We start from the raw sequence: 18618 nt of genomic DNA, 5'->3' as shown, positions 1-18618 counted from the left end.
ATCCAGAATTTCCTGTCGCTCTGTACTTTCCGTGCCGAGTAGGTGCCTCCCATAGTTCCCCCCCATATCCAGGAGAGTGGGGTCCCGCAGGGCTCTGTATTGAGTGTCTCTATTTTTAGTGGCCATTAACGGTCTAGCAGCAGCTCTCGGGCAGTCCGTCTCACCCTCTCTGTATGCAGATGACTTCTGCATTTCGTATTGCTACACCAGTACCGGTGCTGCTGAGCAGCGCCTACAGGGAGCCGTCCACGAGGCGCAGTCGTGGGCTCTAGCCCACAGTTTCCAATTTTCAGCCGCGAAGTCGTGTGTTATGCACTTCTGTCGGCGTTCGTCCGGAACCGGAACTTTACCTTAATGACGATCCACTCACTGTAGTGGAGACATATTGATGCTTAGGACTGATTTTTGATGCCCGATTGACTCAGCTTCCTCACCTTCGTCAGCTTAAGTGGAAGTGATGGCAGCACCTCGGTGCCCTCTGCCGCCTGAGCAACACCGACTGGTGTGCAGATCGCTCTACGCTGCTGCAGCTCTACAGAACCCTTGTTCGATCCCGTATTAACTGTGGGGTCTGGTTTACGGTTCGGCAGCACCCTCTGCGTTGCGTTTACTCCACCCGGTGCACCACTGTGGCATTCGCGTAGTGACGGGAGCTTTTAGGACGAGTCCGATGACCGGCGTCCTAGTGGAGGCCGGAGTCCCCCCATTGCAGGCTAGGCGTGCACAACTAGTGGCCAGTTAAGTTTCTTAGGTCTGTAGTTCTCCCGCACATCTGAATTACCGTCTCCTTTTCCCACCCACGGCTGTTCGTCTCCCGCACCGTCAGCCCAGATCGGGGCTTCCGCTTGCAGTTCGTGTCCGATCCGTTCTTTCCGAGCTGGAGTCCTTGCCTTTACCACCTATACTCGAGGTCCATTCACGTACACCTCCGTCGTGTATACCTAGGCCACAGCTTCGCCTGGACCTTTTGCGTGTCCCTGAGGACTCGGTTAACCACGCGACTCTCCACTGCTACTTCCCCTCAATTCTCGACGTGTACCGAGGCTGCGAAGAAGTGGTTTACACCTACAGCTCGGTGGCCGACGCTCGTGTCGGCTTTGCGTTTATTCGTGGAGGACGTACCGAACGGCATTCTTTGCTCGGTGGCTGCAGTGTTTTCACTGCTGAGGTGGTGGCTATATCTCGTGCAATTGAGCACATCTGTTCGTGCCCGAGGGGGTCGTTTCTTCTGTGTACTGACACCTCGAGCAGCCTACGAGCTATCGACTGTTGCTACCCTCGTCATCCTTTGGTAGTGACCGTCCGGGAGTCCATCTGTGCCCTGAAACGGTCCAGTGGTTTGGACGTGTTTGTCTGGGCCCCAGGTCACGTCAGAATCCCAGGCGACGGAGTAGCCGACAGGCTGGCTGAAAAGGCTACGTGGAAACTGCTTACGGGGATCAACTTCTGTGCGACTGACCTGCGTTCGGTACTACTCCGCAAGGGTTTTCAGCTTTGGGAGACGGAATGCTGTAACTTCTTCACACACGACAAACTTCGTGTCATTAAGGAGACTACAAATGTGTGGCAGTCCTCCGTGCGGGCCTCTTGCGAGGACTCTGTGGTTCCCTGTCAACTCTGCATTGGCCACGCCTGGGTGACACACGGCTACCTCCTGCGCTGCAATGACCCACCTCAGTGTCGGTGTGGTGTCCAGCTGACGGTGGCGCATATCTTGGTGAGCGGCCCTTCTTTGGCTGCCCTGTTTCTGGACTCTTTGCCATTAACAACTAATTTAGCTTTACATTTTATACGTGACAGTGGGTTTTACCGTTCTATACGAGTTTTAGCCCGTGTCCTCTGTCCCTTTGTCTTCTCCACTCTAATGCTTTTAGGATGGATGTTTTAATGTGTCGCGGACAGGCCGGCTTTTCCCTTTTATTCTCGTGGTCGGCCAGCCACAGTCGTCTGCTCTCTTGTTTGTACCCCTTCTACCTGATTCTTGCTTCTCTCTGTGGTTTTCTTTTCCTGTTTTGTCCACGGTAGTGCTGGTTGTCTTTCTGTCATTCTTCTGGTTTTTCCTTTCTCCTGTTATTGTGCTGTACGACTCATTTCTTTTCTTCTTTCCCTCGTGTAATTATTTTACCGGGAATAAGAGACCGATGACCTCGCAATTTGGTTCCTTCCTCTCCCTCTTTTAAACCGACTAACTGACCTAAGTTTGTTGCCATTTCTTGATTGTACTGCTTATAAATTAAACCAAATTACTTCGTTGTATAAAGTGTATATGTATTACTTAATTTTCTGTTTTTTTATAATATTATTGAAGATCTATTTACCTCGTATTTTACCATTTTGTTACTTCTAAACTACGCACATCTTTATATAGATTTCATGCACGAAGCCACAACTACTGTGTAGTTGAGATTTAATGTGTGCCGTTCCGAATCGGTCTGTGGCAAGTATTCGATATGGGCACTGTGTCGTTCAGTGAGTCATTCGCTGTAGAGCTGTTAAGCTATATAGTTCTTAGGTCTTAATCTGTAGCGAGTACTCGAGATGTAAGGATCTAAAGTCACTTCTGGTTTTGCAGTTAAGCTGTAGAGTTGTTATTCTTGCACCCGGTAATCGATGGGTGAACTTCTATCCAGTTGCACTTCGGTTAGTATTTTTCAGTTGTTGTCTAGCTTTGAAAAACAGAGTTAATATGTTAACTATCAGCACTGCCACTTGTGAAATGTTATTAGAGCACTTGTAGATTATTTAAGTTGCCGATATGTGGTGTATTATGAAAATGATAGGTGTGATTTCCCCAAATTGCTTCAGGCAAATGCTGGGATGGTCCCTTTGAAAGTGAACGGCTGACTTCCTTTCCCATCCTTCCCTACACACACACACACACACACACACACACACACCCCTCTCATACCCACTGTGCCTGCCTGCCGAGACCAGACTTCCTTGGCAGTCAGAGACAGTGTCAAGTGGTTGTGTGTGTGGGAGTCACATTTCTCTCTGTGTGTGTGTGTGGGGGGGGGGGGGGGGATTTTTGACTGAAAGCTTACCTGTTTAGCAGTCATTTTGTTGTGCCTGTCTGCAACTCGGCACTTCCAGTATATGGTGAGTAGCAATCTGTCCTTTTCATAATATTGTATACTAGTTATTAAGGCACTGACAGTATAAGGGAGGTACAAATAATGTGGATTATGGAAAGGTTTTCAGTAATTACCACAACCACTTGCCTTTTTAATAGATGTATTTCAGTAAACTGTGATCAGTTTTAGTTCCCTAGTAGCTCCTCATCAGATGGTACATATACACGTACAGTGCCTTTTTTTGTTGTAGGTTTGTGAGGCTTGTTATGTATCTGAGGCAAGATAGAAAACGACAGCAAGTAAGTGCTACACGTGGTACACTTTCACGAAATATTTACGGTATAAGTTCTACTTGAAAGGTGTTACTTACGGATAGTAGATGCTGCAGGTATATATTTGTTATGTGTAGCACATTGGAAAAGAGTATTTGTGTTTTTTAATTGCTTTTACACACTATAATTAACAGACTTTGCCACAGGCACCAACTTCCGTGTTTTAAAAACCGGAGAGTGTGATTAAACTACAGGCTCAAACATCTTGTGTTGAACCAGACAAGTTGTTGGTTAACACACACTGGTGAGGGTTATATCTTACTTACAGGAAATATAGATGCCAAATTAACTTAAATTAGTAATAATTGAGCTGAAAATTAATATGTGCAATTTACAAGATGTATGAAACTACATTTTTAGATGATATTTCTATTACAGTTAAGAGTACTGGTGTTAGGATTATTTTTAACAGCTATTTTCTTCCGTGATATATTGGTTGAAGTGGCCATACAATTCTGAGGTTATCAGGTTAGTGGTTAATTTACAATTAATAAGGGGGGGGGGGGTTTGAATGAGAGGAGAGAGGGAGAGAGACTGTGAGAGTGGGGGTGGGTTGGAGGGAGAGAGAGAGAGAGAGAGAGAGAGAGAGAGAGAGAGAGAGAGAGAGTGTGTGTTTCTGGATGACAACAGTTTAGTTCTTCAAGTTTAAAGAGTCTTCAAAATTCTGAAAGAAGGGGTTATTTGCTAATTCTGTCTGTTCATTTAAAATGGTGTATGGTGATTTAGGTTTGTGGATGAAAAATCTCTAATTGTTCAAGAAGATCCATCATTATTCCCTCGACTACAGCGTGTAGGATACAGAGGTTGGTTTTTTGTCTGTAACGGAATGTTTATTTTATGTGAGATGGGTGGCAAACTTTGACCTACTTAAGTTGTTTAGATGGAGTTTGCCCTATGTAGTAGCAGGAGCACCTATCACACCTTAATTTATATATGCCAGATTTGTGAAAGGGTGTGATGGCTCTCGTAGTAATGTGGACTATTTTGTTTTGTGTTCTGTTGTTCGTGTGAAAACTTATTTTAACATTGTGTGGTTCGAACAGCTTAGCGAGTTTGTACGACATGTTACCGTGAAAGGACATACAGACTTATTTGGTTTCTTCTGCTGCTGAGGGCTGGCTTGTTCGTATTGTTTTATCTGATTTCATTTTGACAGCCAGTGTATCAATTATGGTTGCATCATAAGTATTGTTTGATGATATTGTTTTTAAAATACTTATTTCATTGATTTTTATAGTAGGTTCAGCTTGAATTTTGTTTATTTGGTTGAGTGCTGATTTAAAGAATGCAAGTTTATGCTGATTTGAGTGGCATGATGTATTGTTAATTATGACATCTGATATGGTAGGTGTCCTATATATTTGAAATTTATGTTTATTGTTGTGGTGTATTATATTTAGGTAAAGAAAGTTGATTCCATTTTGAGTTTGATGTTGTACTGTAAACTGTATTTTTGGATGAACATTATTAAGTTATCAGCTAAGGTGTCAACATCAGTGGCTGTCCCATCATATAGCAATTTAGTGTTTATAATAAATGTGTTTTTCCTTTCCTATTTGGTCTGCTTTAAAGAATTTGATTTCTAAGTCATTGAGGTACATGTCAGCAAGAGGGCTAACTGCCCATTGCTAGACCAACATTTTGAATATATATTTTGTTGTTGAAGATAAAGTAATTGTGTGATAGCACTAACTCAAGCAGCCCCATTAGCTCATAGGTTTCTACATTACTTAGCTTTTTTGGACGCATTAAGTTATTTTTTATTATTCGAAGCATGTGTATTATAGGTACGTCGGTGGACATGTAGACTATGTTGAAGCCTGCAAAGTTTGCTGAATTGGATATTGTGATGTCTCTGATGGTGTCAATAAGTGTTCTCACATGAAAAAGAAGGACAAAAGAGAAATTATTTGCCGTGCGGGAGGGGTCGATGTGTGACTTTCTTCAAAAATACTGGGGGGGGGGGGGGGGGGGGGCAATCGTTATCGTGATGATCGTGTTGGTGATGACGATTTGATCGTAGTTTTGATAAAGCATTTGCTGTGGAAAGTGAATAAAGTTAGCATTGTGAACGTTTGATGACTTATTATGAATGAATGCTGAGGGGATCAGAGTGAAATTTGGCTCATCATAATCAACAATTTCCAAGAAATCAGGCAAGATAATTACAAATATCAGTTGTGGGGCCAATAACACGGCAATCACCAGCAACACAGTGACCTACGTGGAGGAATTACCGGCATAGTGATGACCATATTTGAAACAGTGAGAGGAGAGAAAATGGTTTTGGTAGGCGTAACCGGCAGACATTAGACAGCGGAAGAGTTCGGGATCGTTCACCACTCAGAGATGCGTGCAATGCCCGGTAAACTAGAAGTAGTTTTGTACGAGACCCACACAATCTAATGGGTCAAACAGGAGAATACAAACAATTAAACATGAAACTAAAGATATTAGTGCTGAACTACTGACAGAAGATACACACATGTAGATGAAGTGTCGAATCTGGTGACTGAACTTAGTGTAAGTCAGAAAATGACGGCAATTTTAGATTCTGGTAGTGATACTGTAGTGATCTCCAAAAGTTTGTATGAACAGCTTCATGAAATAGGAGAGGTACCTATTTTCCCTGTCAGTAGTTTACATATCATTACAGCAGCTGGGCACAGAAGTTACGCTGTTACTATACGGGCGCTCATTAGGTGCAAGATTTTAAACAGACGTTTTGACGTGTTGGTTTTGATTCCTGACTCTTTGACTGTGGATTGGATTTTTGGCAGTGATTGACTGGCAGAAAAAGAGGTAAGGTCGAGTACGGAAGATGATAATTTCGTTTTTGGGACGGTCGTAATTGGGACAATCAGTATTTAATATTTAAATATTAGTAGGTGACAGTTACTTTTTGAATACCCCTTGTGACAATATTTTGACGCACATTTTATTTGAGCTATTAGGTCGCCCGTGTTCCGGAAGGGCAGACTAGGAGAACCGTGCCGTGTCTCACAGGCTCTCCAGAAGGTGCTGCAGCGCAGGGACGGCCCGCGGCAGATGCTGGTGCTGTTCTACGCCCCCTGGTGCGGCTTCTGCAAGCAGCTGAAGCCGGACTACGCGGCGGCCGCGTCGGAGCTCAGGGGCGTCGCCACGCTGGCGGCCGTGGATGTCAACCGCCCGGAGAATGCGGTCCTCCGGCAGAAGTACAACATCACCGGCTTCCCCACCGTCATCTACTTCGAGTGAGTCGGTAACGCGCGTCGCGATTCTCGGGACGGTCGTGTCCGTTCCTCCCCTGCTGCCCTCGTTTTTTCTCCTTTTGTAACTGTGCCGTTACAGTGAGACAAGACAGCTGGCCGACGCTCGCCTCTGAGAGACAGAATATATACCTCGTGTTGCTCGAGTGGCACAGGTGACGTACAATCAAAAACTGTCACATTATATGTTGCAGGGAGTCTTCACTTTCAGCATTGCCTCTCAATCCTTCCCGAAAAATACCGAAGAAACTAAAAAATGTACTGACCGAGTTAGGTGGTGCAGTAATTAGCACACCGTAGGTGCATTCGGGAGGGCGACGGTTCGAAATACATTCTGCCTGTCCCGACTTAAGTTTTCCGTGAATTCCGTAAATTGCTTTAGGCAGGTGCCTAGTTGGTTACTCTGAAAGAGCACAGTCAATTTCCTTCCTCACCTTTCCGTTTTCGAGATAGTACTCCATTTCCGAGACCTCGTTGTTGACGGGACGTTAAAATGCTAATCTTCGTTCCTTCCGAATTTCACTCGAGGTACATGTCACCTGACGGCACACTGCTCTGTCGTAGTCCTTTCGGTTCACAGTAACTCCTCTACTGTGTCACTCGTCCATGCATTTCCCCCTCTCGAAAATAAATGAAATTTAATTTACCGACGTGAAATCTTCCTGCTGCGACACGTTAAACGTAAACGCCACTCGCAGATTAGGACTCGGGCACGTTCCGACTGGCCGACTGCAGCTTACGAGGTGAGAGCAGTAGACGACTGTGGGACGTGTGGCGAGTGTGTCGCCGGTCTCTCTGGCCGTTACTGCCTGCAGATGAATCCCGACAGTGGTGTGGCTTCTCTATTTGAGCAACTCCTCGTCTGACTTCACGAGGCCGAGTGGACTCCATTTGAGACTTTCGTACCTCCTAAAAAAATCTGTGATGACACTGTGAATTGAACTCGAATTCTTTCACACACCAGGCAGTGACGCTAACTGTTCGGCTAGGTTACCGCATCTAAATATGCGACACCGTAAGTTTCCCCTTACGTGAAGTTTGATGTGGAGAGCTGTATCAGGTAAACTGTTTGAGTAAATCCTAGCAGTCTGCACTCAGTGTGTCACCCATTACTCGATAGGGGCCCTCTTACCTCCTTCGTCCTGTAACAGTTTCGTTGTCTCTGTTAGGTTTCTTTTCCGAAAGTCACAGCTTCTGATGTACTATTTTGATCGTTAAAATTCAGTGTGCCTTTTGGGATTGCTACTATGCACTGCAGTAATATTCCGAGTCATTAAGAAAATGTGATGCCACTGTAGTTATTCTTCTGAGTAAAACAAGGAAAAACTGATCAGTATAATGCAACCCATAAATCACTGTGACGATTGTAGAGTACAGTTATAATACCTCGAGCACCACAGATATTAAATATTAATCTGCTACAATTACTTTCTTGTCTCTTAAGTCAAAACTAGCTTTTCTGAGGCAAAATTGTACTATAAATCACTCAAATTAAATGAAAATAAACGTTCGCAATTGGTACGTGTTCACATTGCGGAGGTCGTCCGGTGACTTCTCCGAGATATCCGGTGACTTCTCCGAGATGAGTACGCGACTGTGACCGACTGCTCTCCACCTGCCAGTTCGGGAGACACTTCCTCTGCAGTTCAGCTTGTACCGCCGGTATCTGTAATGGAGGTCTGCTTGTTCTGTTAACTTTTGTGAGTCAGTGCTTAATAAATGATATTGTAATGATTAACACGTCATTACAGGTATTGTCAGATTAGTGTTTTAATCAATCGTACATTAAATATTAACACCGACTGTTACACGTGTCGGGGCCAAATCTGATACGGGACTCCTTCCGATCGGCTGTCACAGGGGGGCAGAGGTTGCCTGCTGTCAGAGCTTTACCTCACTCCGTGTCCGGTCGGCGCGGTGGTCTGTCGGGAGCTGTAACCTGTCTCTTTTACTGGCTCGCGTAACTACAGCAGCAGATACGTTACGTACAGTACGACAAATCGTAAACTGCACTGTGGCACGAGCGCCGCAACCTCGACGTACGAAACTCTTCCTTCCGTCTGGACTCTCGGAAAATGCTCGGAGCACTAGGGCCCTCGAGATGCTCGAGGACTCGCGACTGCCTTCGTAGAACTTCCTCCCCCTGATATGACCCACTCTACCTCCCAAAATACACAAAAACAACTGTCTGTGCTGTTTAACAAAAAAGATAATGTTTATTTTTATTATTGATCTTTTGTCACCCCTGCGCCCAACGTAAGGTGTATCGCTTTCATCTCTGGGTCTGAGTGACCTACCCTGTCCTTTCTAGCCTGTCCCTCTTTCTTCCCTGGGAGAGAAACTAATACACACCAAAGATGTGCTTTCAAATGTGTGTGCCAACTTTACTGAGCACTTTGCCTCTTGAAGGTAAGTACTGAGCAGAAATTCTACCTCAGTATTTTATTGTTTCTTCTTCTTCTTCTTCTTCTTCTTCTTCTTCTTCTTGCGTTACAGACTCTGTTTGTTCATTTTTTTCTTGTGTGAATTTTTCTTCCGATTTAACTAACCATCTTCCTTCTACTACAACTACTGATTAGACATGCTCCACTCATTCTTTGACAATAAGCACTTTCTCACTGTCACAGTTTTGTTCCTGACACAACAGTTGTGTGACTGCAATTGTAGTGAACCAATTATACAGTGATCAGTCATCTTTTGCTGACGTGTTGTGAAACTGAATTTTTAAAGATTTTCCAACGTAGTAACTGCTTCATCAGTTCCGTGATTACCACAGTAGTACAAGTTTACTTGTCAGCTAGCTCCGCGTAAGATGAGGAGATTGAAGATAAAAGAAATTATTTAGATAGTTAAAGGAGATGAAAATTTTATCGTGACGGGTGACTGGAATTTGATAGTAAGAGAAGGAAAAATAGTAGGTCAATATGGACCGGGAGAAAGGATTGCAAGAGGAAGCCGCCCGGTAGGATTTTGCACAGAGCATAATTTAATCATTGCTAAGACTTAGTTTAAGAATCATCAAAGAAGGTTGTATACTTGCAAGAGACCTACAGACACCGGAAGGTTTCAGGACGATTGTATAAAGATTAGACGGAGATTTAGGAACCAGATTTTAAATTGTAAGGCTTTTCCGGGAACAAATGTGGACTCCGACCACAATTTAGTGGTTATGAATTACAGATTAAAATTGAAGAAATTGGAAAAAAGTAGGAAATTAAGGAGATGGGACCTGGATAAGATGAAAGAACCAGAGGTTGTTGAGGGCTTCAGAGGGAGCGTTACATAACGGTTGACTAGAACAGGTGAAAGAAACACAGTAGGAGAGATGAAATAGTGAAGGCAGCAGTAGATCAAATAGGTAAAAAGACAAGGCCAAGTACGAATCCTTGGATAATACAAGAGATATTGAATTTAATTGATGAAAGGAGAAAATTTAAAAATCCGGCAAATGAAGCAGGCGATAGGGAAGATAAACGTTTAAAAAATAGAGATTGACAAGAAGTGCAAAGTTGCTAAGCAGGAATGGCTCGAGGACAAAGGTAAGGCTTTAGAAGCATACTTCACTCTGGGAAAGATAAATACTGCCTGCAGGAAAATTAAAGAGGTCGTTGGGGAAAAGAGAAGCAGCTGTATGAACGTCAAGACCTCAGATGGTAAACCAGTCCTAACCAAAGGAGGGAAAGCTGAAAGGTAGGAGTAGTATATGGAGGGTCTTTACAAGGGAGATGAATGTGAAAGCAATATTATACAAAGGAAAGTGGACACAGATGAAGATGAGAAGAATTTGACAAAGCTCTGAAAGATGTAGGTCAAAACAAGGCCCCAGGAGTAGACGATATTCCACCGTATATACTGATAGCCTCGGTAGAGCCAGCCGTGACAAAACTCTTATTCGGTGTGTGAGATGTACGAGACAGGTGAAATACCCTCAGATTTAAAGAAGAATGTAATAATTCCAATTCCAAAGAAACCAAGTCCTCACAGGTGTGAAAATTACCAATCAATCAGTTTGATAAGTCACGGCCGCAAATACTAACACGAATTCTCTATAGAAGAATGAAAAAACTGGTAGAAGCCCACCTCGGGGAAAATATTTTGGATTCTGGAGAAATGCAGGAACATGTGAGGCAGTACTCACCCTACGACTTCCCGTCAGAGGATATGTTAAGGAAAGATAAACGTATGTTCGTAGCATTTGTGGACTTAGAGAAAGCTTTGAAATTCTGAAGGTAGCACAGCTAAAATACAAGGAGGAAAAGGCTATTTACAACTTGTACAGAAACCAGATGGCAGTTATATGAGTTGAGGGGCATGAAAGAAAGGGAATCAGTAGTTGAGAAGGGAGTGAGACAGGATTGTAGCCTATCCCCAATGTCATTCAATATGTATACTGAAAAAGCAGTAAAGGAAACAAAAGAAAAATTTGGAGAAGGAATTAAAGTCCAAGGAGCAGAAATAAAAACTTTGAGGTTTGCCGACATTATTGTAATTCTGTCCGAGACAGCAAAGTACTCGGAAGAGCAGTCGAATGGCACGGACAGTGTCTCGAAGGGCAGACGTAAAAAAAAAAAATTCGACCGAAGCAAAATGAGGATAATGGAATGTAGTAGAATTAAATCATGTGGTGCTAAGGGAATTAGACTAGGAAGTGAGACACTTAAAAGTAGTTGGTGTGTTTTGCTGTTCGGGCAGCAGAGTAACTGATAATGGCCGAAGTAGAGAGGATATAAAATGTAGACTGGCAATGGCAAGAAAATAGTTTCTGAAGAAGAGACATTTGTTATAGATTTAAGTACTAGGAGGTCTTTTCTGAAGGTATTTGGCTGTAATGTAGCCATGTGTGGAAGTGAAACGTGAACAGTAAACAGTTTAGACAAAGAGAGAATTGAAGCTTTTGAAATGTGGTGCCACGGAAGAGTACTGAAGATTAGACGGGTTGATTGTGCAACTAATGAGAGGTACCGAATGGAATTGGGGACAAGAGGAATTTGTCGGGAAGACGAGGAATTTGTGGCACAACCAGACCAGAAGAACGGATCGGTCGATAGGACACTTTCTGAGATGTCGAGGGATCGTCAATTTAGTACCGGAAGGAAGTGCGGGAGGTAAAAATCGTAGAGAGACCGAGAGACGAATACAGCAAATAGGTCGAGAATGATGTAGGTCGCAGTAGTTTTTCGGAGACGGGGAAGCTCGCACGAGCTAGAGGAGCACGGGGAGCTGCAGCTACAACATAAGACCACTCGATTCGCGTCGTGCAGGGACAGAAGTGGACACATCGCGCTACCTTCTGCTGCACTTGAGAACAAAATGACATATCATTCTGTTCTCAGTTGAAATAAAATTTTGGTATCTTAATTACACTTCATAAATATCAGTGTCTGGCCTAAAATGAACCGTACGAAAAGTTTTTGCACTGCATTTTTACCTCTTCAAACTCTTTAAAATCTTGTGCACTGTTTTACTTAACTGGATGCAGCCCAATAACTATGACAAATAACAAAAAGAAATACAGTTTTCTATCAAGTGAAGATATCGGACTGTAAGATATACAAAAGTCAATTTTTTTCACATAATAGTTTTCTTAAAATTGGACGATAAGTATTTTATAGTGGCTGGAATGCAGCTCCCAGCTTAGGTAGGAGCATTTGACGAGCATTACGGCTACGACGAAGCTGCGCTCAGCACGGAATGCGGAGAGCACTTCTGTAGTAGCAAAACAGTTAAGATTGAGCATGTTTGTGTGACCCTAGAAATACTGGTAAATTTTCACACTATATGTACATCAATTGTAATTTCTATATTATTAATGTTTGAAAATTAGTCGTATATTTAGTAAAAATTTAATTGTCTTCTATAATATACTTCTCGTTTAGATAGTGACTATTATCTCGCTCTCAGTTATCTTATCTTACGCTACAGGTGTGGCACAGTTTTTGTCTAAGTAAAAGGCAAATTTAATGTACACCACCGAGTGGTAACGGCGAAAGACAGCTGTCGACAAACTTCGGAACCGAGTGCAGTTACGACAAAAATTTTGCGCTCTCCGTTATTCGTTGTGTGAAGAACAGTTCTAATAGAGAAGCTTTCAAAATGTAATGTGTGGTTTTGTGAAGAAAATCCTGCAGAGCCCCAAAAGTTGGGAAATATCTTGAACTGTAAGTGAGGGTTCTTTCCTTTGTACAGTGTTATAACTATCACTCGCCAAGTAACCTAGTTAAAGGCCTCGAAAATTGCAAAGACCGTACATATGCCAGTGCTGCAATTTTGTGAGAGTGCCGGCATGTGAGGTAGGTTCGTGTGCAGAGTGGCTGGTCTGTCAGACAGGGTACCACTGAAAGGTTTGACTGAGAAACTCGGCAACGTCCAGAGGCACACGCTACAGTAGAGTGGCAACGCTGACTGTGCAGCTTACAGGGGCACACAGTATTTCATTAGGAACAACTAGACATGGAAAAACAAAAAAATTACTTGTTGTCAACACTTACTGAGGTGTAGAAGTTTCCCAAAGAAAGTACCCACAAGGGGTTAGTGATTTGGTATGCTCCTGAATAAATTAGAAACCTGTCTCTGAAAACGTTGTTCCTCGGCTTTTAGAAGGGTACGAGGTACTCATTTTATTGGGCACGACCAAAATTCCGTAAGTCGTCCTCGTACGAGTGTATTCCCTCTTCACAAAAAATTGTATACCTGACAGTGCCGTGCTGTAGAGCAGAATCATTTATGATTATGGAGAGAAAGAAAAGTCCCTCTATTCCATTCTTTATATGAACTCACTGGACAAAATGTTAGTCACCTCTTAAAAGGGCACACTACTCTCTCTCTGGTGCTACAGATTGCTGAGGACCACTATAATAATTATTTCGCGTGGCTCGATGGCCGGATGCTAGTCTTCCGTCGGGATGCCACTTTGTGAATCGCTCGCCCCTGACCTACCCCAGTTAATTGGTCAGGAAGTAGATCTGCAGTTTAATGTGGAATCCGAACAGCACGTTATTTCTGGTAGACCTCCATACTGTCGAGAGGTGAATTCTAGGTTAAAAGGCAGAGTAAAAAACTCTGTCTGATCACGATTCGGTTGTTTGAACTTTCGGTTTCTGAACACACGCTTCACCACAGGGCTCGACTGTAGAACTGCTGCAATTGGTCGTGTGATCTTAAGTCGTGGCAAGCGAAGTGGTTCCGGTCGGTTGTGTAGAATAGGTACTGGAGACGTGACAGAATGACAGAAAGATGCTACGGTGTTTGGAAGCGTTCACGAGTGTACCTCGAATTAAATTGTCCGATTTGTCGGTCTATCGACACGGAGTCCACGGGGATACACTCGCAGCCACGTAATGTGGCATACTGGTGGCTGTTGTAAAAAGATCCGAACCGGAGATGACTGTCACACTCTACCAGAGACAATTTGTTTCTGACCCGACAGAAATGGTTGTCGTCTCTGTCATTTCCGGAGTGAAGGTTGCAAACGGAACTGCACGTGCAGACATTCAAAGTTCAGTACCTCACAAAAGGTAACGGTCCAGTGCCGTGTAAAACTTCATGTTTTCGGTGAGCCAAATTATACAGAAACGAGGCCGTTGCTGCACGGAAATAGCGGTGTGACTAAATGAGTCGCAGTTTTGGCTCTTATCGAACGGTGCGAGGCGTCGAATGCACCGGCAGTTCGATGAGGCATTTAATCTGCAATGTCTGGAGTATCTAATACGTGTGGGTGGTTTTTGTACCGCGGCTCAGACCCACTCGTTCGGGTTACCGGTTACTGTTAGCGTGAGGCCGGACATTCCTTACCAAATTGCAGTCACGGTGAAGGCTGAAGATGGCACTGAATTCTATTACTGTATTGTCTTCCGTAGATGGGTAACATTTAGTCTGGCATGCGTAAGATAAACACTGCCGTTTACACGTGTAACGGATTTGTACCTCGTTAGATGCTCAGTTTGGCAGCTCTCCGTTACTGAGCAATTATTCCAGAACCTGGTGCAAGTTTCAGTTTGCCTGTCTAACAGCGTCGAGGTGCAACACAAATTTGATTTTCAAAATTTTGCATGTTTAGCGACCAAATTGAAAAGGCTGCCATTATCTTACATTTAAAGTTTTAAACGATACGACGAATATTACAGTTAGAAGCTGTGTGTCTGTCTCGAGACTGAGTGAGGTGGCGCAGTGGTTCGCACACTGTGACTCGTATTCGGGAGGACAACTGTTCAAACCCACGTGTGGCTGTCCCGATTTAGGTTTTCTGCGATTTCCATAAATCACTTCAGGCATATGCCGGGACGGTTCCTTTGAAAGGGCACGGCCGATTTCCTTCCCCGTCCTTTCCTAATCTGACAGAACCCGTGACCTTGCCGATTGGTCCCCTCCCCCGAAGCCGACCGATCTGTCCTGAGGCAGTGTAACTCACGGTGTGCTAAGACCTAAATTTTAATTGTGCAGCATTTGAGAATCGGAGCACTTAGTCACTTCCGACAAACTCTGAGCACAATTAGGAAACACTTTCGACTGCTGGCTCACTCTCGTCACAAATTGACTAATAATTCTAGAAGTTGGAAATTCTGTGTGTGTCATTGCATTTCTTGTCGATTTACAGTAAATTACTGCAATAATAGTGCAGCAGTGCTTCAGTTACATTGTTGCATCATTTTCGTTTTTCCACAGAAATGGAAGCCAGAAGATGGTGTACGAGGGAGAGAACAAGAAGGATGCACTTGTAAGGTTCATCCGGAACCCCGAGAAACCTCCAGAAAAACCGAAGGAGATTCCCTGGGCCGAAACTGATACCTCTGTCACTCACCTCACCACCGAGACATTTGATTCTTTCCTCGAGGTTAGTGTTCTGTCAAATTGGCTCGTCTTGTATGCTGTCGTGTATCAAAATACACAGAAACACTTACAGCTCATTTATTCTCAAAATAAGAGAGTGATGGCAAACAATAATTGTTCTGTTTCCCAGTTAGGGTAGTTACTTTCTGATGTGTGTGTAGTGGTCATTAATACTTAAAAGGTCATTTCAATAATTCTATCACTGTCCGTTTATGAGTTGGTAAGCAATGTATCAACAAGCTGACTCTGCAATGATCAATATTTGTTGTATCCTGACAGTAAATCGCTTCTCGCTTGCTTTAAGCATCGAGACGGTTACTATGCCGCTCACATAAGTCTTTGATAGTAATTATCAAGCTAAGTAAATTGCAGTTAATGTTACTGAATAACACACGTGGCGATAACGCCCAATATCCAGCCGCGTATCATAAACTCCGTACCGATATTTGAGAATTTGGTCGCAATTTCTTTCCACCAAAGTTGGGCTGTGGTTACCTAGAATAATTTTTAAATCAACTGCGGGTTGTAAATTGACAATTCTATGCCCATTCACGAAAGTTACAGCAAATCCGCACTCGACGACTACTCGATTGCGCGCTCGAGCAAAATGACGACTACTCGATCGCGCACTCGAGCAACACGGAAGTTTTTGTTCTTACAACGAGAAAACATATCGTGCATAATACGACAAGGTGATTTGCTACGTCAAAACATATTTATATCTATCTCATTAAAACTCATTACCTATTAAATGTTGTATGTAATTAAATTCTTTAGTCTGTAAATAATCAGTAAAATTTAGAAGTGAATGACATGCATAAAAAAAAATCTCAAGTTGATATGACATCACGGGTCACTACTGGTTTCGACGCCCCTACACTCACGTGACGCAAACTAGATCTGACTATATAGGACATACTTGTGTAACGTGGTTTCATCGGCTAACATTGGATGTTACTCTATTATCACTGCATTCACTTCACCTACAGTAGGGGATTTTGTGCTTTTATCTCCCGGTAGTATTTATTTTATTACTCGTTTCATTTTCGTGATACATCGCAACGGTTCTGTCGAGACTTGGATATTTTTGCTGCAAGTGTTCTTCCACAAAAGAGGTCACGTATCTGAAAGCAATAAATCAGTTAGGTATTACTATACTTGCACGAAACTAAAAGCCTTCACTGCACGTAAATAAGAATACATTGCATATTGAGCTACAGACATAAAATCTTTTTTCCCTTGTTCCTCTGTGTATAAATGGCTATACAACCAAATTTTATAAATTTGAGAAATACAAACTGAAGACCCGATTGTATCTTTCACTCTGCAGTGGAATGTGCTCCAATTTGAAGCTTTCTGGTAAATTAAAACTGTGCACCAGACTGGAACTCGAACCCGGAAATTTCGCTTTTTTGTTTGCGAGTGCACTACCGACTGAGGTAGCTCGGCAGAACTCGGGACCCGCCCTCGTAGCTCCGATTCTGACAGGACCTCTCCACTACTGTCCACCAGCTCCACACGGGACCACCCACATATCTTGTGGTACTAGTACTCCTGTAGAGAACGGTACTGCAGAGAAACATTTTAACCACAGCCCGGGGAAAGGTAGGGGCAGAAGGGAAACTGCGGGCCGTGCTCGGATAACTCGTCTGTTACGAGCGTTGCCCAGGAAAGGCGAAATTTTCGGTCCGAGTGCCAGTATGACACACAGTTTTAACCCGCCGAGAAGTTTTGTGAATCGAACTTTTAAGTAACCCCGTGTGGCATCGAAACATGTGAAGAGAGAGTGCAAAACACTGCCCGAGGCTCTCACACTCTGCAGTAGTCTGTGTCTGTCGAGCTTCCCGTTAACGTTTCATACCCGTAGTGACGCGGGGCCGTACTGTCGGAGTGTGCGTTTCGCGAGTTCTTATACGATACTTCGTAGTCTGTGACGAACGGAGTTGTGACTCGTGTCTTCTCGGTGTCGGCCGACAGAAATCGTAACTTCGGTCTCTCGTGTAATGTGGCAGAGTAACATGCCCAGACCACAAGGGTCTTCGGTGTTTCATTAAATGGCTAACTTTTTCCCCAATTTTTGAAACGGCAGAAAAGCCTGGCAATTCTCGACATGTGCAACGTAGCGGCGTCAGCTCCTCAGAATATTTTTCGTTGTTTGTGACTCGCCTCGTATTCTCCATTAGTTCTATATCACGTGTGTGTGAAGGTGAAACCAGTGGCATTATAATGTGGTCGACCGTGTTCAATTTTTTCGTGTGTGGGATACATTCTCAATTAGAAATGTATGTAACCATCGAACTGAGACGGTGGGTAGGGCAGTAAAAGTGTATGTTACGGTATCTTGCAGGAAGAGCCATCTGTGTTGGTGATGTTCTACGCACCGTGGTGTGGGCACTGCAAGAAAATGAAGCCCGAGTACGAGAAAGCTGCCGAGACGCTGAAGGCGCAGAAGGTAATACTGGAGGAAAGTATTTTTTTACGTTCCGATCTAGTCAAGTACTGCAGTCGAGGTGGGATTAAAACTTCCTCATAGTACCAGACGTGCTGTAGAATATTGTTTGCATATGACACTGGTGGACATCAGCCCTGAGAGTTTTGTGTGACACTTCTGTTGTAACAGTATGCTCAGTTTGTGTATACATATGTTTCTTTTATGACCTTCTGATGTTTTTCCGTGGTTACATAAGGTGCAGTTTTATTTAAATTGAATTCTCGAGATGCCATTTAATATGCTAATAGAAGGTCCTTGGCGGAACATAAATAATGTGAGGGTAAAGGTAACAAGTAGGACACTCTGATAGTGGAGGTACTGTGTTGTCAGTAGGTATCTGAATGAGATGGAGCTTTTGGACTAGTTGTCTTTCAGATTTGTGTAGGTGCGTGCAACCGTCCACCCTCCCACTCCCTCACTAACCCGCCCACCCCATCATAGACGTAGAGAGAGAAATCCAGGTTTCTGAATCGTGCAACTAAGTTGATTTGTACACTGCATGACAAAATGAAGCACACGGAGGATGTGTTCGGATGTCAGTGTACCTCTGTACATGTATGCACAACGGCAGGCACTTAAATGATTATACTTGCAGGTAGGATTTATAAGGGGCACCGACAGTGTCAGACGTCGATCGATCACTGCGA

At 43.6% G+C, this 18618-nt stretch overlaps 1 protein-coding gene across 1 annotated transcript in view; it reads left to right on the top strand.

The window, feature by feature from the left end:
- The window catches only part of LOC124552404 (protein disulfide-isomerase A5), a 131902-nt gene that overhangs the window by 75829 nt on the left and 37455 nt on the right, over positions 1-18618 (top strand). Inside the window, exons 4-6 of the mRNA XM_047126668.1 lie at positions 6413-6639; positions 15316-15484; positions 17828-17932. Of these exons, the coding sequence (XP_046982624.1) occupies positions 6413-6639; positions 15316-15484; positions 17828-17932 (501 nt within the window). The remainder of the gene's footprint in view (positions 1-6412; positions 6640-15315; positions 15485-17827; positions 17933-18618) is intronic.

This window comes from Schistocerca americana, chromosome 10 (assembly GCF_021461395.2).
Source record: "Schistocerca americana isolate TAMUIC-IGC-003095 chromosome 10, iqSchAmer2.1, whole genome shotgun sequence".
Taxonomy (NCBI): domain Eukaryota; kingdom Metazoa; phylum Arthropoda; class Insecta; order Orthoptera; family Acrididae; genus Schistocerca; species Schistocerca americana.
The sequence above is the reverse complement of the archived record's forward strand: the minus strand, read 5'-3'. Positions and strand labels throughout refer to the sequence as shown.